Genomic DNA, 24285 nt, shown 5'->3' with positions numbered 1-24285 from the left:
TAACGACGACAAAGTCCCTTTCATTAATTGATTTATTGAACAAATTACAGCTGTCTTTTGTTTCTGTTAACAAAACTGAAATGGAAAATTGATTAATAATGAACACAGCGTGTTTTTACCCTCGGGCAAGACAATGCTGGATGACTCGGCAAATAAGTAAGAGGAAATTTCATTTGAGCGGATCGTCACGTTCACGCTACTACGTATCTAGATAATGCTTATCAGCTTCGTGGTCTAGTTTCTCTTTCATCATCATCATCATCATCATCATTTCAGCCATAGGACGTCCACTGCTGAACAAAATCAAAAATCAAAATCAAAAAATATTTATTCAGTTTAGACCACAAGTGGCACTAATGAACGTCAATAGAAAATAATAAAAAAAAAAGAAAAGGTAGCCCTTATGGGGCACTTTACATGTCTCCTTATCTTTTGGGGCCTACCAGCGCTTCGAGACAAACATATGGCAAGTGCTGAGAAGAAACGCCGGAACAAACTCAGTCACCACTTATTGCCAGGAATTATCTAACGGTAAGAATAGTCAAATTTAAGTACATCAAATATGTGCAGACTGAACTGACCACGCATCCTTGTCATCAATATAGTCTCGAACCTTGTAGTACCCTTTGGACATAAGGGTATTTTTTATATGTATCTTAAATTTGTTTATTGGCAATTCGACAAGGTTGTGTGGTATTTTGTTAAATATGGTAATACATTTCCCCAAGAATGAATTACCTATCTTATGCAACCTAAATGATGGAACAGCAAGTTTATTCTTATGTCTCGTGTTAAATGAGTGGACGTCACTTTTCTTAGTAAATAAATGTATATGTTTACGGACATACATAATGTTATCAAATATGTATTGCGAAGCCACAGTCAATATATTGATTTCTTTAAAAACTTCTCTAAGCGAGTCACGTGGTTTAAGACCGTATATTGCCCGAACAGCTCTTTTCTGTAAAATGAAAATTGATTCTATGTCTGCTGCTGAGCCCCACAGTAAAAGACCATAAGACATAATACTATGAAAATAACTAAAATATACAAGCCTTGCTGTTTCAACATCAGTCAAGTTTCTGATCTTTCTCACCGCAAAGGCAGCTGAACTAAGTCTTCCCGCCAAGGCAGCAATATGGGGGCCCCATTGTAATTTACAGTCTAGGGTAATACCTAGAAAGACAGTAGAGTTTATCAGTTCAATGCGTTCATTATTTACTGAACGTCGTAGAACATAGGCCTCCCCCAATGCTTTCCACGTTGATCGATTGGTAGCGGCCTGCGTCCAGCGCTTCCCTGCTACCTTTACGATGTCGTCGGTCCACCTTGTAGGTGGACGTCCCACGCTGCGTTTTCCGGTACGCGGCCTCCATTCCAGAACCTAGCCCGACGGATTAGCAAGCTGAATTGGCAATGGGCAGGGCACATAGTACGCAGAACTGACGGCCGATGGGGCAGTTTCTCTTTAAGAAAAAGAGATTAGATAGTTAATGAAAAAATATAAAATAAATCATCGAGATATTGGAATACTATAAATAAAAATTCAAATTCAATCATTTATTTGCTAGAGAATACATAAATTATCACATGCAAGTTTTACAATGCAGATCTTAAAGCTATTTAAATTATTACATAATTATGTATTCAGCCTGCAAGCAAACGTGCAAATATATTAGGTATTATCAATCGGATTACGAATTGCTGTAATAGTATCAGATATTAACTTTACCTTGTCAAAAGTTAAATTCACTCACATTTCATACACTAACCATATTTAGAAATAAAATCTCCGCCCACGCTTTATAACAAATAAATTCAAAGTAGAATAATACTTTACAGTCAAAGTCAGAGTCAAGATTAGATCAATACAATCAATCGTACAATAATCAGTCTTTAAGTTTGGTTAATGTTATTATGTAGGTACTGTATTCTTTACAATATGCTGAATAAAGTATTATTATTCTTAATATTATTGTGTCTTATACTAATCGCAAATAGAAGTGCTATTATTTGATCGTTAATCTAACAGCCACAAGGCACACATTAGCACTTGCTTACTGGTCCGGAAACAAATTATTCTGGATCTATAATCTTATTGTCTTTCTCTATCCGCATTCATTTCGCGCTGAAGATGAAATAAGTACTAATGACCCACGTAGTATCCCTCGCCTTATCCAATACACACGACGCAGAATATTCTACGTGAGGAAAATGTACTCGTGGCGATAAGTCACAAAATATACGGTCAGAAATCACTAATTTTTTCCTTATTTTCCTCGTAATAAGACTCAGATATTGTTCAAACATCGTATAGATATAATTAAGGGATAGTGCTTTAATCGCCCCAAAGCGGATAAACTATTAGTCATTTCCTTCTGCGTATTAATAAATATTTTAACAGGGAAACCCGAATAGGTACTTAAGCAACTTTGAATAAATATTGTTAGTAAATAAAAACTTTATCCTCTTTCGCGTCGCTCTTGGGTACCTAACTTTATTTATGATATTACCTAGGTTAAAATCTTACGCCTTCGTTCTTTTTAATTTGTGTTTTCTGTATGATATTTTGTAAAGAAAAATATAAAACCCAACTAGTTTTTGCTGCATAAAATTTTCGGATCCTTTTTCATGCCAGAAAGTAGATGAATCTCAAATACATTTCTGAGATCTGTAGCCTGTGAAAGAAAAATTACTCCGTGAAATGTGTCATGAAAAATCGGACTAACATTTGAAAGATGGGAAATGTTTAGATTGTATTTTATAACATTGCAGTTTTTCTTTTGTATTACATTCGTCTAAGATTTAGACTTCAGGTTTGATCAATGATAATGAGGTTTCTTAAACTTCAGTCACCTGCTTCTATTGAAAGTATCTACAATAAAATGTAAATTACTTTCCTACACTTTTAATCTTGATAAATAATATTTTCTTGATAAGTATTCCCCTTTTGGTCATTAATCACAATCAAATCGAGAGTGGAGACAGGTCGCGTAAAATATTCAAATTGCATGCAGAAAGTTACTCATATTTTGTTCATTTGTCTCAAGTTTGGGACGACGCGGTGTCAACGTTTCTTTTTTTATTTATTTTGTGAATATAAGTTAAGTTCGCAATCTTTATAAATATTTATTAGATTTCTATGTTTGAAATCTAAAAAGAACCAACTTTGAATTAAGTTTGCTTTTTTCTTAAACCATTATCATAATNATTATAATCATTGGGTCATCAAGTCATTTTTGTTAGACAATAAATTAGCACTAACTAGAGATAACTATTAAAATACACTCACCAGCATAAATACATTGTAGGTTTGTGGCTCTGGACAACATAATATCGGCTAATGTTGAGAAAAAGTGGCGAAAGAATTTATTTGTCACATCTTTCTATTAGTAACGTAACGAAGGTCAAGAAGGTCTACTCCCATTCATAAATTGTATTGGCACACACTCAAATTCTTCCGCTGGCAACATTACAATAAACATACCATTCTTATAAAAATGTTTTCAACCAAAACAATGATGAGCCCGTTCTAATCTTTTCTGATTCAAGTGCTACTCGTAAATATTTTCTGTGTCGGTATAAGATCGCTTTTTCGATGGTCGGTCTAGCTTAAGAAATATTGAAGATATTGTTCAGACGACGGCTTATCAAGGCTTACGCTGTAATTATGTTCTTATGTATTTATTTGTAATAGAAACGCTTGACGGTCTGATAACTGATGTGCTGTTGACTACATACAGACTACACAATATTTTTTCAAAGCCTTTCTCATTACAACTAGGTATGATGCCGTAGTAGCCATAGTACCTACGTAGCTTCATATTCGTACAATAGTAGAGCATAGGTAGTTAATATTGATTGTCATAATTATGATATTATTACATATTCGCGTTGTAAATAGTCTAAAATGTTTGGCTTAAACAATGTTTGATTGATGATTCAAAAAGGTGTTGAACGGTAAAAGACACCCGCGCCAATTCTTTCATAAGTATTGTTTTGTTTACAGTTATAAACAAAAATAGTAGAGATCTATAAAACTATAACAAGGTTTATTTAATACTCTGTTGTGAGGTAAGATTACTGCGAGATCTTGATAGTTCCCATCAGTACCTCTATAATTTAATTTTGTATGAAAAATTAAACAGCGCCCCCTATATTATAGCCGCCCTTTTTCCTACTAGAGGTACTGAACGTGGAGAGTTATGAGAAAACTTGATAGGTAATTAGCTTTCATAGCAAGCAAACAACTCTATTGTATCAACTTCCAAACAAGATTAGATATTGTATCATTTTATCTAATACATTTTAAGTTTTTTAGTAAGTACTTAAGTTAGTTTACGTTAGGTTAGGTTAAATGCACAACTTCTTCGAACTTATTATAATACTGCAAAACCAATCAGTGTTCAATTAAGGCCGGGTAGCAGAGAAAATGGCGAAAATGAGGTTTTCATTATTCATTTTTGAAGTACTAATTACCTACCTACTTTAGCAGAAATACCAAGCCTTAACTGGAAAATGAGGGTTTCAGTTTCTTCGAAATCGTATCGTAAACAGTCAATTCAGGTAGCGAGTAGGTAACATCAAAGGTCCGATTGCTATTAGGAAATCGCTTTCTGACAGTTCCTGAGAAGTACCTAACCCTACGTCTGGATGCGGGCAGCGCAGGACCGTTCATTGTGGAAAACCTTGGGGGAGGCCTTTGTCCAGCAGTGGACGTCATTTGGCTGAAACGAACGAACGAACGAACGAACGAACGAACCTAACCCTATTTATTTATTTATTTTATTTTAAACTTAAATGCACATAAAACATTGTACATAAGGCGGATATCTATCTTACATAAAATATATTTATTAGGTGTATTTTACGTTTATATCATTATAAATCATATCGAAATTATAAGAACGTAGCGAAATATTCAACAGCGTCAAGATGAAGGAAGAAATTACGAGTATATTTTATTTTATTTAGTAGTAAAAAGACGTAATATAATATCTAGTGATCTTCATTAGGTAGTAGGTAGGTATTTTCAATATCTGGATCATTTTAATTGCCAGAAGTGGTACTAGATTTCTATTCATTAATATTAATCTAGAACGTCCTCAGTATGACGGACATTATCATCCTACTTAATTTGGACCTAATAAAAGAGTACTTTTTAATGAAAAGCGTATTCCATCATAAAAATGATAAAAATATAATTCCAGTTTTCTTCGTGAATATTATTCGATACGACATTCTAACAAAACAAAGCTCAGTGATATTCTAAATGCAGAAGCATGTGCAGTATTTCAAAATGATACTTTGTATTTTCCATTTTAAACAATAGCAATGACGTGTGTCTTATTAACGCTCACATAAAATAATATTTCAACCGAGCTGTACAGAGTTTTAATTTAAAAATAACAGATTTAATTTTAATGGAAAGTTGTTATCAAAGGAATATTTAAACACGTTTGCCTCCGGTTTCAGTTTCCACACGCTGCTAACAGGAGTAAACGATGACTCGGAATTTTCAACCAAAATTGCGGACCAGATTGGTAAAAGGGTGTGTTCACAGTATTTGACATGCAGGGTTTGATGCAGACCGTCCCATTCGCAAAACACTCAGATAAAGCTTACTATTTTTAAAACAATATATCGTAACTCAACATGTAGGCTGAAAATATTGTTATTAAATACATATGTTTTGTAGTAGCAGTAGTGAACGTCCTGTGACTGAAATGATGACGATGATGATGACCACTTTGCGAATGGAAAAAAATGAACGACCTTTTTTGAATTCGTGACGTTTAAATGCAAATGGAACGGTCTGCGTTATACTCGGCATGCATGGGCCGTGCCCATTACCTGCGATATCAAGTATGCAATAGGTACACATTGCGCTGGGTAGGTGGGCTTCCCCGTGGTTAATACAAAATACACACGTATGGAGCACGTGTTCACCCCACGCTTGGGTCGTGCTATTGTTAATCAACGTTAAGGGGGAATAGTTGCAGCTTCGTCACCAGAAGACTGATATGTTACACTTTATTGGACAAGTTTAATTTCTTTTACATAGCAAACTTATGCCGTCAATACAACCTTTAATGGTTTCAAAACATAAATGATTGGCAGAAGGACTCAATATTTACTTCCACGAATTTCCAACAGTATATTCCCAAAAACGCCTTTCATCCGGCGTCCTAATAATTTAGCCTCGCTATTAATTCGTACCCCGAGGCAGTGTTACAAGAGTAAAAGCTTTTACCCGTCTTTTACCCTGTAATTATAGCTGTCTTTGATTATCTAGTGTTTGGAGAGTGAAGGTAAAGGTAGGACTGTACAAGTAGACCCATCGGCCGTTGATCCAAGGGTACCGTGCCGGGTGACTGGATAGCAATAGATTGGAGTGCCGGGCGGAAGAAAAAAGGTAATATTGAGGTTCTTTGTATAGGGTTATTTATTTGTTTGACCTCTGGACGAATTTCTTCCGAGTTATCGTTTTTTTCTTTTTCTGGGTGAATTCTTGCTAATTAAAGTCGAGGGAGTAAATTATCCGATTAAGCTATATTGTAGATACGGAATGCAATTTATTACTAATTGTCATCACTATTGTCTGCGGTAAGCCGATTGAATGATCTCTCTAGGATTGTCAAACTTTATTTTCACGACAAAGTTAGGATATCTGCGATATGTTGAAATGATTAGAACAGTTGACATGGATTTACGTTTATTTTTTTATTCGTTTATTTTCGAGCTCACCTATTGTTAAAAAACAAATGGCATACAAACTTTTCCCTCTATTGCATACCTCGTTTTTCCAAAACTGTACCACATTTGATGCAGAAGACAATAAATACTTAATGAGCTGGGCTAGATCCCTTACTCATGTTATTTTGTAATTGGCAAACGTAGCTGCCGAAACAATTTATTTATTTATGAATAGAACGGTAGTACCAATTGCACTATTGAAATAAACATAACAAATTTCAGAATAACATTATATTATTATGTTATATTATATATTATTACTTTATTATATTATATCCTCCTTGGACATTTTACACTGCGCTTCTAGTCCCAAACTAAGCAAAGCTTGTACTATGGGTACTAGACAACGGATATAAACATACTTACCTCAATACTTTTTTTTGTAAATAAAACACCCAGTCCAATACAAACAAATAATATGTTCATGCATAATAAACATGTAATAATAAACACTCTCATATTAGGCATAGGCACGCGGCGTTCTTGAACTTAACTTTAGGACTCTAGGCACGTATGTAAATAAGTTAGAGCAAAGTAAAATAGCATCCTTTCCGCAAGCGGCAGATCTGCAGAAAGCTGAAATCTTCGAACATTTGGGGGTTAGAGTACATAAACTTTGGGAAACTCATGGCTTGTTAATTTGCAGCATTAATATAGAACTTAATCCCATGTAGTTGTATCAACTGATAACTTCTGATAAGGTTCTAATGAGATGTGCATTAAGGGTAATTTGTAGTGCTGTTTTAGGTATGTTTGTTTATGTGGACTTTGTTCAGTTATATACAGATTTATTATTATCGAGATAAAGACGGCCTTTATGGGACTGCGTTCAATAACTACCTTCAGTTGAAAAAAAAAGTATCACAACCATATAAAATTCGTGCATGTGTCAAGCTCGTGTCAAATGTTCTTTTTGTCATATCTGTAACACAACGCAATCAAAACGCCCCAAAAGTTCTGCAAAAATGCGGCCCGCGTACAAAAAGACCGACAAAATATTTTCGGTACAATATTATTCATCCTGGGATGGGTAATAAAATAAAGCAGCTGTTAGCGCTCAAACGACGGATTTAATTTATGTTAACAGCGCACACTTTATAAACACGGCGTGTCTGTACCACTTCAGAAAGGTGGCAGTGGCATCGCCACTTGGAGGCAAAGGTGTCCGACGAGGCAAATGGAAAATGTGTGCAAGCGAAGCATGAGATCGTTCTCTACTGAAGAGTTGGAAATACGAGTATGAAAAAGAACTGAAAATTGGCTATTTATAAGTTTCACTACATATTGTAAAACAAAGTTGGTTATCTCTCTGTCCCTATGTATGCTTAATTCTTTTAAACTACGCAACGAATTTTGATTCGTTTTTTTTTATTAGTCAGAGTGATTCAAAAGGAAGATTTTTAATTATGTACCTGTGCGAAGCAGGGGCGGGTCGCTATTTTTATGATAAAATGCTATTTAAAGAGAGACCTCTAACCAGATAACATAGACATACAAATTATTCGATTTCAGCTGCCGCAAAATGGCTTATTATATTAAAATAAATGGTTTTCTTTTTTGCGTAACGCCAGCTTGGAGTTTTGAGAGTCTATTGAGTTTGATTAAACGAATTTTCCTAGTTTGGTAAAGACGTTATCGGACGCTTGGTTATTATATTTGACACGTATTTCTCTTCGTAGAAGAAAATTAAATTTTAATATTGTTTGGGCATACTAAGATATTCTGATATGAATCATCAATATCACAAATTAATCATGAAATCACCGCATCTCTTTATCCGGTTGTATCCCTCATTTATTAAAATTGTCACGTATTCTGATGAATTTACAATTTCAATGAAAAATTACCATTTGCTTTGATGAAATCAGCGGGGTGTCGAACTGCGGCAAATCGATTTGAGCTGTACGTTTTTGAAACTCGATTATACTTGGTATGTGGCGAAGTGACATGACAATATGTATGTAAAATACATTTCTCGTGCAAGCAACTTTTGTTTTTGTTTGTTTAAATTTAAAGATTACAAGTCAATTTGATGATTCGTCTTATTTATCTGATGTATAGGTAATAACAGTGTTAGAATGAAAAATCTGAAGAATACCTCCGTAGATGTGACGCGTATGACATTTTTCTATTATGATAATATTGACATTTTTCCTATTGGTTTGCTGCTGCATGCAATGAGTTTTGTGGAGAAATAACAGGTTTAAAATATTTTTGGAACAAGTGAGTTGCCATGTTATGAAAAGAACACAAAACTGATACTGAAGAGGATATTTACCTGCTATTCAAATTAAACGTTTAGCAAACATAGAGTCACCTTAAACTAATTTATTAGTACGATTATACCCTATGATTATTTTGAGAAGCTCGTAAAAAGCATTTGTATTTTTATTTATTTATTTAACATACACAATAAGATAGAGTCAAGACATTTTTATAAAAAGTATTGTCAAGTTTATCTCCATAAAGACATTTCTTCATCAAGTAAATCAAAACATTCAATGTGTTCTTATTTCGCAGTATCACGAACGTTCTACATAATGTTATCAAGAAAATCGAAACATTCAAAGTGTCCTTCTTTCGCAGTGTCACGAACATATTCCTGGTGAACCTGTCAGCTGCAGACCTGCTGGTGACCGGCGTGTGCATGCCCATCCAGCTCAGCAAGGCCATCACGCTCGTCTGGTTCTACGGGGAGACGGTGTGCAAGATCGTCAATTATATTCAAGGTTATTATTACTATTTTACGTCCCCTTTGCATGTTATTCCACCTAATTATAAGCAGACCGTAACCCGCTACGGCGGGCCGGGGGTCCTGTTGAACCAGGGCCGCGAGGAGAAAACCTCTATAAAAACAACTGGAGGAGGGGATTGGGGGTTCCCTCGAAGCCTAGCCTGAGGCGGAACTGCGGACAAATGTCCAAATAGGACAATAACTCGCGGCTTCGTTCCTTTGGGTTCTGGTGGAAACCGCCGGGTTTTAGTGCGTAGGCCCCGCTTTTAGTGGGTAGGCGGGGAGAGTCCCATATAAGCCACTGGCCGTCCCCATCGACCAGTGGGTATGCGCAAAGCATTTCCAGACGTAAAAAAAGCAGACCTGCTGGTGACATGTATAAGCATGCGTATCTAGCTCAGCAAGGTCATCACGTTGGTCTGGTTCTACGAGGCGAAGGTATGCAAGATTGTCAATTACATTCAAGCTTAGGTATACTGTTTTCCTACGCGACCCCTATGCAGTAAATAATGCCATACCATCTAAACATAAGCAGACCTGCTGGCGACCGGCGTGTGGACGCCTATCCAGCTCAGCAAGGTCATAACCCTCGTCTGGTTCTACGGGGAGACTAGACGGTGTGCAAGATTGTCAATTATATTCAAGGTTACTACTAGATTTCCTTTTTAGGGTTCCGTACCTCAAAAGGAAAAAACGGAACCCTTATAGGATCACTTTGTTGTCCGTCTGTCCGTCCGTCTGTCAAGACCCTTTTTCTCAGGAACGCGTGGAGGTATGAAGCTGAAAGGACAATGACCAAAAATGTATGGAGTGTGGTCCAAATGTCCACCACTAACGAGAACTATGTAGTAAAATAGTCTACTAAATACTGATTCATTATAACCAAACCGCAATCAAAAATATGCTGTCAGTAAAAAGTTATGACTGAATGAAAAGTCATGTTTTTTACCTTTTCATCCGAAAAATGTTCTTGATATCATTCTATCCATCGCACATTTTGGATGAATCTATGCATATTATGTCATGTCGCTTAGTGTGCCGTGTTAGATACTCGCTAAAAGAAAAAAAATAAGCTCAGAAGAAAGACAACAATATTGGAATTATGGTCGGGTGGCCGCTGCTCCGCCCCTATTGGTTGTAGGGTGATGTTATATAACCTAAAACCATCCTTGATAAATGGGCTATCCATAACAAAAATAATTTTTCAAATCGGACCAGTAGTTCCTGAGATTAGCGCGTAAACTACTACAATTTTTCATACGGTCATAACTTTTTACTGACAGCTTATTTTTTTTTCGTCCCATACTGAAAGTTGATCTCTATTTAATGGACTATAAGCCAATATAGGTCTCATTAGTGGTGGACATTTGGACCACTTTTGGTCATTGTCCTTTATATCAATTACTCAAGTCTACTGTCCCTTGAAGCTGTGAAAAAATCAAACTTCTAAGCCAACGCAATCAAAAGATACAGCCGTTTATGCCGCAAATTTTCGACACTTGCAAGGGAATCAAAACCTACAGGGTGCTTCCCGTGAACTCAGAATGTTGAAATTTGGTACGAAGCAACNTTTGTTCAGTTATATACAGATTTATTATTATCTAGATAAAGACGGCCTTTATGGGACTGCGTTCAATACCTACCTTCAGTTGAAAAAAAAAGTATCACAACCATATAAAATTCGTGCATGTGTCAAGCTCGTGTCAAATGTTCTTTTTGTCATATCTGTAACACAACGCAATCAAAACGCCCCAAAAGTACTGCAAAAATGCGGCCCGCGTACAAAAAGACCGACAAAATATTTTCTGTACAATTATTCATCCTGTAAACAACGGGATGGGTAATAAAATAAAGCAGCTGTTAGCGCTCAAACGACGGATTTAATTTATGTTAACGGCGCACACTTTATAAACACGGCGTGTCTGTGCTCCACTTCAGGAAGGTGGCAGTGGCATCGCCAAAGGTGTCCGACGAGGCAAATGGAAAATGTCTGCAAGCGAAGCATGAGATCGTTCTCTAGTGAAGAGCTGGATATACGAGTGTGAAAAGGAACTGAAAATTGGCTATTTATAAGTCTACATATTATTGTAAAACAAAGTTGCTTTCCTCTCTGTTCCTATGTTCCTCTGTTTTACCTATACCTACGCAACGGATTTTGATACGGTTTTTTTCTATTAGATAGAGTGGTTCAAGCGGAAGATTTTTAAGTATAATAGATGTACCTGTGCGAAGCAGAGGTGGGTCGCTAGTTTTATGATAAAATACTATTATTTGTCGACATTAGAAAGTCCTCTAAACAGATAACATAGACATACAAATTATTCCTTTCCAGCTGCCGCAAAATGGCTTATTATAATAAAATTAATGGTTTTCTTTTTTGCGTAACGCCAGCTTGGAGTTTTGAGAGTCTATTGAGTTTGATCAAACGAATTTTCCTAGTTTGGTAAATATATTTTCGGACGCTTGGTTATTAAATCTGACACATATTTCTCTTCGTAGAAGGAAATTAAATATTGATTGGGCTTAATAAGATATTCTAATATGAATCATCGATATCACAAATTAATCATGAAATCACTGCATCTCTTTATCCGGTTGTTTCCCTCATTTATTAAAATTGGCACGTATTCCGATATCCCGTTTACAATTTCAATGAAAAATTACCATTTGCGTTGATGAAATCAGCGGGGTGTCGAACTGCGGCAAATCGATTTGAGCTATACGTTTTTGAAACTCGATTACACTGGGTATGCGGCGAAGTGACATGACAATATGTATGTAAAATACATTTCTCGTGCAAGCAACTTTTGTTTTTGTTTATTTAGAATTTAAAGATTACAAGTCAATTTGATGATTCGTCTTATTTATCTGATGTATAGGTAATAACAGTGTTAGAATGAAAAATCTGAAGAATACCTCCGTAGATGTGACGCGTATGACATTTTTCTATTATGATAATATTGACATTTTTCCTATTGGTTTGGTGCTGCATGCAATGAGTTTTGTGGAGAAATAACAGGTTTAAAATATTTTTGCAACAAGTGAGTTGCCATGTTATGAAAAGAACACAAAACTGATACTGAAGTGGATATTTAGCTACTATTAAAATTAAACGTTTAGCAAACATAGTCACCTTAAACTAATTTATAAGTACGATTATACCCTATGATTATTTTCAGAAGCTCGTAAAAAGCATTTGTATATTTAATTATTTAACATACACATTAAGAAGACATTTTTATAGAAGTATTGGCGAGCTTATCTCTTTGACATTTCTTCATAATGTTATCAAGAAAATCGAAACATTGAAAGTGTCCTTCTTTCGCAGTGTCACGAACATATTCCTGGTGAACCTGTCGGCTGCAGACCTGCTGGTGACCGGCGTGTGCATGCCCATCCAGCTCAGCAAGGCCATCACGCTCGTCTGGTTCTACGGGGAGACGGTGTGCAAGATCGTCAATTACATTCAAGGTTACTACTAGATTTGTTTTCTTTTTTCGCCATCTTTGCAGGAAAAAACAAATAACTTTTGATTATCATTTCTATCAGGTGATATGGATGCTAAATGTGAAAGCGCTTTCATATAAAATGACATTATTTTACCTATAGGTACGATATTTCGAAATTTCTGTAGACAGAACTTTCACTCAGTGGAACACGACGCGATGTCCTGGTGAAGGTCGCGGGAAGTATCTGGATGCAGGCAGGATTCGCACAGGATGTTTTTTGGTTGAATGTATTGAACAAATTATATTATTTCAGTACTTGTTGGTTCCAGTCTAACACTAGCTTTATAAAATATACCTCTGCAAAATAATTTTGCCGATAACTTTTCAATTCAATATCTGTCTCGCACATGCATATCGGAATAAAAAACAGGTTGGGAGTAACTGAATACGTAAAAAGCTCTCTTTATTTGTAGCCTCGGGCATTTTTGTGATTAGTTACTAAAAATAGATACTATTACTGATGATTTAGGCCACATACACGTGGACGCGGAGACCGCACTGAGCTAAAACAGGACGCAAAGTTGCTTTTCGCGTGCATAATTTACGAACACGTGGAATGAGAAGCTTACCAATAGTGCTAGTAATCGCTAACTAAAAGCTGGTGACAAAGTTATTTACAAAACATTTACAAAGAGAGTAAAAACAAGCATGAAAAATAATTTATCTCTGAAGCAATCATTGCTTTTTATTTAGATTTGCTTCATTCTAGCGCGAAGTTTTGGCTGCATGCATGAGCATTGTCGTTTTGGTTGTAGAGTCCAAGATTTACGTTAAAAAAATAGCATCCATTACATAAAAGATATCATATAGTTTTAGCCTAATGTGCCGTCGTCCGTACAAATTACAGGCACTTACAAAACCGAAGGCCCGCATTTTTACACGATGGTATAAAATAAATCTACAATGACAAATGAAAAGTCATTAAGGTAAACGCTATGGTATTAATGCAGTTTTGTAACAAAATTTAATTTGGATTTAACGTTGACTATACGAGGTCGCGGACGCGATTAATTCAGAAATAATCACAATTTTGCTCAATTGAAGAAGATCAAAAGAATTTCATAAAAATAACAGGTTACCCAGGTATGCCATTTGTATTTCTTTGCGATTTATTTTTTAGCAAACAGATTTCTGCTGCGAAATGTAGATACTCATCTCCGTTTATCGTTCGTCATTTGTCAGAGTACGCGCCGAGCATTCATCATCCACCCCTTTCAAGGCACTCGGTTGGGCGCGAAAAGCTATCATTTCTCAAAACACAATAATATTTTGTTTACTTGTTGACATGACGGGTTATTCATGGGGATTGTGGATGTTTAAGAACAGATTTAGGCTGAATTGCACCAACTTACTTTAGCTTTAACAAACGTCAAAAATCTGTCAAACTCCATACAGAAAGCACTGGTTATCGTTATAGTTACCGTTAAAGTTAGGTGATGGAACTCACCCTTATAGTTTATTTATAAGGTGTTTTTAAGGCTGGGTTGCACCATCTTACTTTGACTTTGACAAACATCAAAAATCTGTCAAACACCATACAAAAATATCGGTTATCGTTATAGTTACGATCAAAGTTAGGTGGTGCAACTCAGCCTAAGTATATCAACAACAAGTCGTCACAAATCACCCATTATTATAAATATACGAAGTAAAAGTTATTAGTTAAGATAAAAATATCTAAATCACCATCATCATCATCATCATCTCAGCCATAGGACGTCCACTGCTGAACATAGGCCTCCCCCAATGCTTTCCATGTTGCCCGGTTGGTAGCGTTTGTGTCTAAATCTATTAAAAGTCTATAAATAAATTCTGATCGTAATCGCCATCCTGTATCTCAAAACTTATTTTATAAGAAATACATTAACGGACTTTTCCCCCTCGGTATATTAGGTACTTATTATTATAATTTTTCGTTACAAAATTACAGTTAATGGAGTAAAGTGAAGACATTTCAATACTAATAACGTAAGTAACGTAGGAGGGGCAAATCAAATTCAATGTTTGCTTAAGTCTGTAATGTAAGAAATTGTATTATTGACGGACAAAATTACGTTTCCGTCTATAAATAGATTTTATGAGTTCTATTTACCTGAATAATCCTCGCCTGAGGCTCTGGCGATCAAGATTTTGGTTTGCGTAAAATTAACACAGGGTCTCACTCATTCATGGAAAACATACATAAAATTTTACTCGTAATAATTATTGGAGCGCACCGGAAGGAAAATTATTCAAATATTAACTTCATGTTCCACGAAATCATTTATTTGAACTGTAACCACTTTACTGGATTGGAGACCACAAATAGATTTCAGGTTAATTTTGGAAATGAAATCTGAACTTCTATGATTAATTTACTTTTCACTTGTACCTACTATAGATAGGTAACAAATTGCAGGTTTTAGTTAATTAAATTAATCTATACTTATAATAAACCTGTAGCGAGGTCAATTCTGTACATGAAATATATTTTCAAAATAACTATCAGGGGGTGATTAGTGATCGATACTGATGCTAAAAATGCAATCAGTAAAATGTTTGTCTTTCTGTCTGTCTGTCTGTATGTTCCTTATAGAAACAAAAACTACTCGACGGATTTTAACAAAACTTGGTACAATTATTCTTCATACTCCTGGGCAGGTTATAGTATACTTAGGAATTCCCACGGGAACGGGAATTAGCGGAAAAATTCTTTTGTATGAAAAATCTAAACCGCTTAAGTTAGACGCTTGAAAAGATTTGTTTTTTTATTACAAAATAGTGTAATAAACCAAACTTACTATGACATGTATACCTCTAAACTCAGTCTGAACTGAGTTACGAGCGTTAGAAGTTTGATGATTTTCATACTAGATTTGCTTTTTGCGCGCAAGTTTTGTAAGAAATTGCAACAAAATAGTGATATTGTGTGTGTAAACAAACAATACCATCCATTAAAGGCTCCAGTGTTGTGTTGAGGGTTGAGGGGTTTGTACAAAAACGCCACAATGTCGGTCCGCCTGCAGGATCGGGACTCGAAACCTATCCAGTTGCAGCGAGGGGTAAGACAGGGAAACGTCATATCTCCAAAACTGTTTACCACCGCCCTGGAAGATGTCTTCAAGCTTCTGGACTGGAACGGATTTGGCATAAATATCAACGGCGAGTACATCACCCACCTTCGATTCGCGGACGATATCGTAGTCATGGCTGAGACCTTGGAGGATCTAGGCACAATGCTCGATGGCCTCAGTAGAGCATCTCAACAAGTGGGCCTCAGAATGAACATGGACAAGACAAAAATCATGTCTAATGTCCGTGTTGCACCCTCTCCTCTGAAGGTTGGAGACTCTACACTCGAAGTTGTTGACAATTATGTATACCTGGGACAAACAGTCCAGTTAGGTAGGTCCAACTTCGAGAAAGAGGTCAATCGTCGAATCCAACTCGGATGGGCAGCGTTCGGGAAGCTTCGCCATATACTCACGTCCGAAATACCGCAGTGTCTTAAGTCGAAAGTATTTGACCAATGCGTGTTGCCAGNGGTAACAATATGTTGTTTTTTTTTTGGTTGTTTTTTTATTACAAAATAGTGTAATAAACCAAACTTACTATGACATGTATACCTCTAAACTCAGTCTGAACTGAGTTACGAGCGTTATGGTGGCCATACACGTTAGGGTTTGCATGATGGTTACGACCGTACATGCTTAACCAACAGGTATAACCGAGTTATCTATAGCACATACACGTTAGGGTTTGCATATACAATCTAAATTTAACTCAAAGGTGACTGGCTGACTGACATAGTGATCTATCAACGCACAGCTCAAACCTAGCAGTAACATTAAGATTTCTAGCAACAGGAAGAACACATGAGTGTCTTAAATATTCACCACCATTCACTGCCACAGACTATAGGAGACTGAGAGAAAACTGTGCATGCAAGCATGAGCGGGCGCACACACGCTCGGTTATGCATGTGCGCAAACATAACCGAGCGGCAAAAATATCTTTTTTGATATTCGTTAGGTTGCATGTACACGCACCAATAACTGTACAGTTTTATAACATACACGCTAGGGTTTGCATGTCGGTTAAGCATGTATGGTCAAAACCATCATGCAAACCCTAACGTGTATGGCCACCATTAGAAGTTTGATGATTTTCATACTAGATTTGCTTTTGGCGCGCAAGTTTTGTAAGAAATTGCAACAAAATTGTGACATTGTGTGTGTAAACAAACAATACCATCCATAAAAGGCTCCAGACATCAGTGTGGAGCAGAATCAGCGCAATAAAAAAATAGCGCAATATTTTGTTGCAATTTCTTACAAAACTTGTGCGCAAAAAGCAAATCTAGTATATAAATCATCAAACTTCTAACGCTCTTAACTCAGTTCAGACTGAGTTTAGAGATATACATGTCATAGTAAGTTTGGTTTATTACACTATTTTGTAATCAAAAAACAAAGTTTGGTCGATGGCCGCGCGAAAAAAAAAGACGCCACCTTCCATACAAAATCTGGCATTGCCATTTGGCATGCAGGTACCTTAGTAAACTTGAAGCTTAGTTACAACAGGATATAGCAAAATTCCCACGGGAACGGGAGATAGCGGGAAAAAACATTTGTATGAAAAAATCTTAACCGCGTAAGATAGATGAAGGGGGTAAAACGGGATCCATATGTACGAACTCGCGGGCGGCCGTTAGTAATAAATATTTTGATAACAATTGTTTGTTTTGACATCGGTGATCAAAATATCATTGTTTATAAAAGAATTCGCAGCGCGAACCAAAACGCTAAAGCGCTGTGTTAACTACCGTACTTACTGAAGTAGTAAATTGCTATGAGGTAGGTACTTACTTCTTTAATATAAATGTTTAAATAGGTTTTAATCTATTTTCCAATGTAATTTTTATTTCAAACACGGCCTCCTTCTAACCCGCGCGACACTGGCCACCAAGAAAACTGCTTTCTTTTTTTCGACGACCAATAACGATGTTCTTTTGTTTTTATTTCGCGCTCTCGACTGTTTCATTTTCACGCAGTACAATTTCCACGTCTCTTATTTTGTAAATAATAATTCTTAATAATTATGATGTAGTATTAAAACTTTTTCATCACATAACGGGTATTATAGCGCAATGATTTGAGGACATCAACACAAGTAAAGAAGTACTTATCTGTATAAGCTGTCTGCTCTGACGCCTTGCGCTGTTTAGCACATTGAGCGACTAAACTAATTCTTAAATCACGTGTAAAGTACTAAAGACTCGCGAGTGGCGATCGCGGGCTGGAAGACGTAGCGTGGCCTCCCACTAGGTGGACCGACGATCTGGTAAAGGTCGCAGGAAGAGCCTGGATGCGGGCAGCGGAGGACCGGTCGTTATGAAAACTCATGGGGGAGCCTTTGTCCAGAAGTATACGTCATTTGGCTGAAACCTTAGATTAATAAAACATAGATAGTCAGTACACGAAAGGTGAGGAAGATTTAATTTTTAGGGAGCCAGAATGGCTCACCCGTAAACGTCACTTGAACTGTCAAAGTGAAAAATAGGTAAACACGTCCGACAAATTTTAATTAATTATGACGGTTTGTGCAGTGAATATTTCATATACTACTTAAAGAACGAATACTTCAGATTAAAGAAAGAAAGTGACCAGTGTTACATTTCACAAGTAAGTACTACAATTCGACGCGTATTTTACTTGAATTTGGTTTTCAAAAATTAAATACGGCAATGATACCAGTAACAAGAAAATAAATTTCCCAATTGTTCGCCGTAAAAATACACTTCCTTTTTATAAACTGTTTATTATGTTGTTGTTTATTAAATAAGGTCCTTACCCATGAAATTATTTTTCTTGTATTTTCTTCAATATTCATAAGTACCTAAATAATTTCCTTCATATAATTTTCAAAACAAAATTTGAATCAGTAGTTTCTTAAAAATCGCAAAAATTTTACTATGGAAAAAACATTTTTCGTGGAATTCTCCATACAAAACGCTAATTTCAAGTTTTACAACATAATTTTTATACTGAAGTTTTAGTTTTGTTATTTACTGTGAATTTAATTAATAAGTTAGTACATGATACGTTTTGTTGTTGTAAATAATTTAAAACTTATTAAAAATCTCCCTACTTTCAGGTAAATCGCCTTCATTGTCCACACTCCCCAAAAAAGATGACACTAATGACATAAGATTTTTGCCTCACTCTTGACGAAGCGTTTGTATGAAGACTATCCATCTAGGTTTTATTAATCTAAGGCTAAAACGAACAAATGAACTAAAGACTCCTTTTTCCAGGTGTAGCAGTAGCAGCGAGTGTGTTCACGCTCACCGCGATGTCGGTAGACCGCTGGCTGTCCATCTCGCCCGAGCCGAGGATGCGGCCGCCCGGCAGGCGACAGGCCGTCATGCTGCTCGGCCTGCTGTGGTTCGCGGCGCTGCTCATCTTCATACCCTTGCTGATGGTGGCTGTGGTTCGGAGGGAGACCGTGCCGATCATCTCGAAGGCTTATAAGAATATTTCGGTATGATTTTTTTGTCTATTTGAAGTTATCTTTGCTTTACGCTTCGTGATATCAAGAGAGATGCAGGCCAAGATTTTTGCCGTGGTTGTTTAAAAAACTAATTTTTAATTGTAGTAAAAAAGTCTAAACTATTATGAAGCTCTCTTTATTTTTAGCAAAGTAACTCAAAAACAAGCCACTTAGACAGTAATGGACAATTTAGTTTTACTCTGTTCCGTGATTAATTTCTCATTGAGTGAGCACCTAAAAGTGTTTTATAGCACAATAAAGCTCGAAATATATTTTGCCAAATATTTTTACTTTAAAAGTAATCCAATATTTACCGCACCATCCAAGGCCGCTCTACACTACACAGAAACCCTACTCATCCATTAAAACCTTACTCAATATCACTTAAAAGTTCCAAGAAAACTTTCTTTTTCACTAAAGAAAAAGCCCTAAAAAAATTGCTAAAGCTGTTATCTTATCCTGCAACTTAACGTAGCTTTATACTCGATATAGATACTCGTATCTAAACAACTCGGTATTAGCCATTTCTTTGGCACTTTTACGATAAATTTCAGTTACAAAGCCTGTTTATGTAGGCCTCGATAAATTTCACGGTAAGGCGCTGTTGTTTTAGCTCCAACGTTACTGGTTTCGTGGAATCCCTTTGAATCTATCTATGGAAATAATTACTTTAGTAGATTTGTCTAGTACGTACGTAAGCACCGACCGATTTAAACATAATATTTTTATTTTAGTCCATAAATAGAACAATCAACCTGTAATGTTTTTTGCAAATAACTTTGTTTAAAATTAGCCGACTCTATAATTAGGATGTGTACCTTATTTTTTCCCGGTCAAACATTGTCCAATAACAAAAAGAAATCAGACAAATTGGTCTAACCCTTTCTCAATTAATTAATACAGATAATTGCGGTACAAACCATTGATGGATTAATTAATGAACAAGACGTGAAATGGCAAAGGGGGTGAGATGCTATAATGGTACATTTTAATTGCTTTATTACAGCTTGTATTTAACCCTTCATTTTGTAATGATTTATAAATAATATTTTAGTTTGTATTATAAACGCTACTTTCATTTATCTGAGGGTGAAATCTACGAGTAGGTATATCAATAAACTCTCAATCGATAATGGGAGTTTGTTCGCTTTAAGTGTTTTTAAAACGATGTTATAAACTATTAACTATAATCATTTATCTTATTTACTATGTACCTACGTTTTTTTATTTTTTTATGCTAGACAAGGCAGGTATTTGACCGCAATCGTTATGGGGCGCTTAGATAACATAAAAGCCAGACGAATGGCGAACAGGTAAGGACAGTCTTGAGACTAGACTTTAATTATATATGTTACTTATTTGTTTATCTTTTTGAGATTCTCGCCTAGAGGTATATTTAGTTATCGTCTTTAACTATCTACTCTATAAACTCAAAAAACTTTACCCAGTTAAGTAAAAAGTAGCAGTTTATGTACATAATATATTGTCTTAACCAAAGTTATATTATCCGCAAATGTTTTTGTTACTTTCTTAGTAACAAAACTAATTAAAAGTTTGGGTTTCAAAATTAATGTTCTGTCTCAAGTAAGCGCTTCAGAATATTCTATTTATAGTTTCCAAAGATTTTCGGCGCAATACTTTACTATAAATACATACAAAATAGACAGGTGTTACCCGTTCTTGCTGAACATTTATAAATTTTTCATCTCATATTACAAAGGTGATGCGATCATGATGGAGCGAGTTTTCTTCCCAGAAATTACCTATGCATAATATGTTACTTAGGTTTTATGTATTGGGAAAGAATGACGTTATCACAAAATACCATTCAAGTGTGAGCAAAATAATATGAGATAATATGAGTATTTCAACCGTTCATGGATGGTATATCATCCTGCAGTATTATTATTTTCTAGCGGCCCCTCGCGACTTCGTAAGCGTGGATCCCGTTTTACCCCCTTACAGGTGGAGTTTCGTAAAATCCTTTCTTAGCGGATGCCTACGTCATAGCATCTACCTGCATGCCAAATTTCAGCCCGATCCATCCAGTGGTTTGGGCTGTGCGTTGAAAGATCACTATGTCAGTCAGTCAGGCAGTAGGTCACCTTTGAGTTGTTATATATTTAGTTTTTAAGTATAGGTGAAATCGAAGCAGCTTCATAAGTGCGAATACAATAATCCAGTGGTTTTCAGCAAAGGACCATGGCTGTGGTCCGAATTTACGGCTAAAGTTTTTGTCTTCCTGCCTACGCTGCCTTACACACAGGATAACCAAAAGTTTATATTAAGTAATAATGATTTATTGCCTTTCCAAACCAGCCAACTTTTTTCTAAGTCGGTTAAGTCCAACAAGGATATCTAATAAAGGTTCGCTTGACTTGGCAAGAATTTACCAACTTCCTGTTGAAACTTTGCGCAACACAAATGTATTTAGTAAACCTGAAGTTGTTGTTTTAAAAGATTTCAACCGGATTTAAGCGAGCTCCGGGGTTGTCTTTATCATTGCTAGCTTTACTTTTAATTAAAACTGGATTTACAAAATTTGCGACCATGTTCTAAGAAGAACGCGCTTGCTGGATAAAACTTATGTATAAGATTTCAAACTTTCGCGTTCCATTTCAACTAAAATAGAGTAGCAAGGGTCTCAACGTTTCGTGTTTCTCTATTTTAGTTAAAACTTATGAAACACTAATATCTGTATTACTCAGTAAATTTTAATAGTGGCATGTTTAATTTTTGCGAAAATCTTCACGTAGGTCTATAAATGCAAAATTCTAATAACTATAAAAGTGACTGTTTCATCTTTACGTTACACAATAAGTAACTGCGCGTAGGTTGTAATATAAAACGTGAAGCAAATTTTAATTGGCTCAGTGTAAAAATTGTGTGTTGCTCAGAGCAGTCGGCCGAGAAATAAAGGTCATGGGTTGAAGGAAGCCTGAGGCAGTAAATTAAAGGAAGTAAATAAATGCGTTTACATCGCATCTGGTTGTCGTGTAGGAAAGTGGACCAAGTTATGTCTACTTTGGTATCTTCTCTATCCATATTGTTTTAAACTTTCATGGTCACTAACATTACAATTATTATTATTTACGGTGTATGAGCCCTTGACTGGTCCATACATTAAATTGATGTATCTTGGGTGATCTTGATAATAACAACACTCGAAGACTTGAAATACTTGATTTACTGTTTCGACTTGATACAATGATGTAATATGTGTGCACACTAATAAAGGTAGCAGTGAACTATTCGTAGATTTAACACAATAAATAATGTCAACTAGCAAAGCGTAAATAACATTTGGTTTTATGCTTGCTTGCAATAAACTGTACTTTGTACATACGGGTTTGCTACCATGTACCTTTTTATTTACAAGCCTCCGGTATTTCAATCAAGTAAACCCGTTAATAATAATTCTTCTCTATCCAGTTATGAGCTAGGTGCTATTTACAACCAAAATCTACATATTGCAGTGCTGTAGTCTGTAAATATTTTGATCAGGCAACATAAAAAGACGGGAAAACATGCGTCAACCCTCGTCATCTAAATATGGCTTAGGACTTAGCAACGATTTAGGACCAAAACAAAAGCAATTTTACGTCACTCTCAAACTGGATATTCATAAACACTAAAGTCAACCTTACGAAATGTTAGAAGCGTTAGCAACTGGATCTGGGAAAAACTATAATGTTCTATTTATAACATAACACTTTTACTATGTGCTTTTAGGGCTTTTGTAAAAAACAGTATTTGAACGGCTGCCGTTTCTTTGCTGTTGTATAATAGTTGTTTTGTAACATTAGGTTAGGTTAGGTCAGGTTAGGTATTTTATTTTACATAATAGGCAATTTCATGATCGTCGACCCTTCGGAAATGCTTTGTAAATGATAAATCAATGATATAATCCATCTGTGTCCATTATGTTGTGTCCTTTACCTATATCCATATGGGGTGGTTAACTTTAAAGTTTTATTAAGAAATATTCTGAAAAATATATTTTTTTCCAGATAGAAACCCGAGATGTGCACTTTTGTACAGAAGAGTGGCCTGGTCACGACACCAGGAAGCAGTTCGGGACCTTTAGTTTTACCATTGTATACGCAATACCAGGTAAGTGTACAAAACTACTTCCAATTGTTTTTATGTACCTATTAGGTACCAAAACTAAAAAATACCAACAATTTTGTCAGTGGCGTAGCGTGGCTTTTCGCCGCCCGGGGCCGTCCGGAAATCCGCCGCCCTATAATTTAATTATAAATATTTTAAAGTTTAAATATTATATTGAATGGACTTCAGGTAGGTACACTATTCACCTTATTTGTTGAAAGTCAAAATAAACTACCACGCACTGCTTCAGAAGGAAAATACATTAAAGAGAAGAGAAGCAATGGCTTGAAACCCACAGGAAGTTTGATTTTCTTAAATAGCTCAGCTTTATTATGTAACACTATGTATACAGTGTGAGTCACGTTAAAGTGTACATATGAAAATAGATTAAAATAGACCTATTTTATAGACAAAAAAGAGGTCAAAAATTTTTTGAGACTTTTTTTGAATTTTTTATAGAATTTTTTTTCTTCCAATTACTTATTGTAAAAAAAACCTAATAACTTTTAAACTGAGCGGTATATCCTGATAAAATAAAAACAGTAATAATGCTAAATAACAGACGATACTGAAAAAATACATAAAATACCCAGAAAATGCCAACAAATAATAAAAAATGATAGTTTTTGAAAAAAATGTGCTTAA

General features: G+C 35.7%; 1 protein-coding gene across 1 annotated transcript in view; it reads left to right on the top strand.

The window, feature by feature from the left end:
- Positions 1-24285, top strand: part of NGR-A12 (neuropeptide receptor A12) — a 66779-nt gene that overhangs the window by 26896 nt on the left and 15598 nt on the right. Inside the window, exons 2-4 of the mRNA XM_028308944.1 lie at positions 9343-9485; positions 19295-19521; positions 23541-23643. Coding sequence (XP_028164745.1) covers positions 9343-9485; positions 19295-19521; positions 23541-23643 — 473 coding nt within the window. The remainder of the gene's footprint in view (positions 1-9342; positions 9486-19294; positions 19522-23540; positions 23644-24285) is intronic.

Source organism: Ostrinia furnacalis, unplaced genomic scaffold (assembly GCF_004193835.3).
Source record: "Ostrinia furnacalis isolate ACB-3 unplaced genomic scaffold, ASM419383v2 OfSCF2569, whole genome shotgun sequence".
NCBI classification, from domain to species: Eukaryota; Metazoa; Arthropoda; class Insecta; order Lepidoptera; family Crambidae; genus Ostrinia; species Ostrinia furnacalis.
The sequence above is the reverse complement of the archived record's forward strand: the minus strand, read 5'-3'. Positions and strand labels throughout refer to the sequence as shown.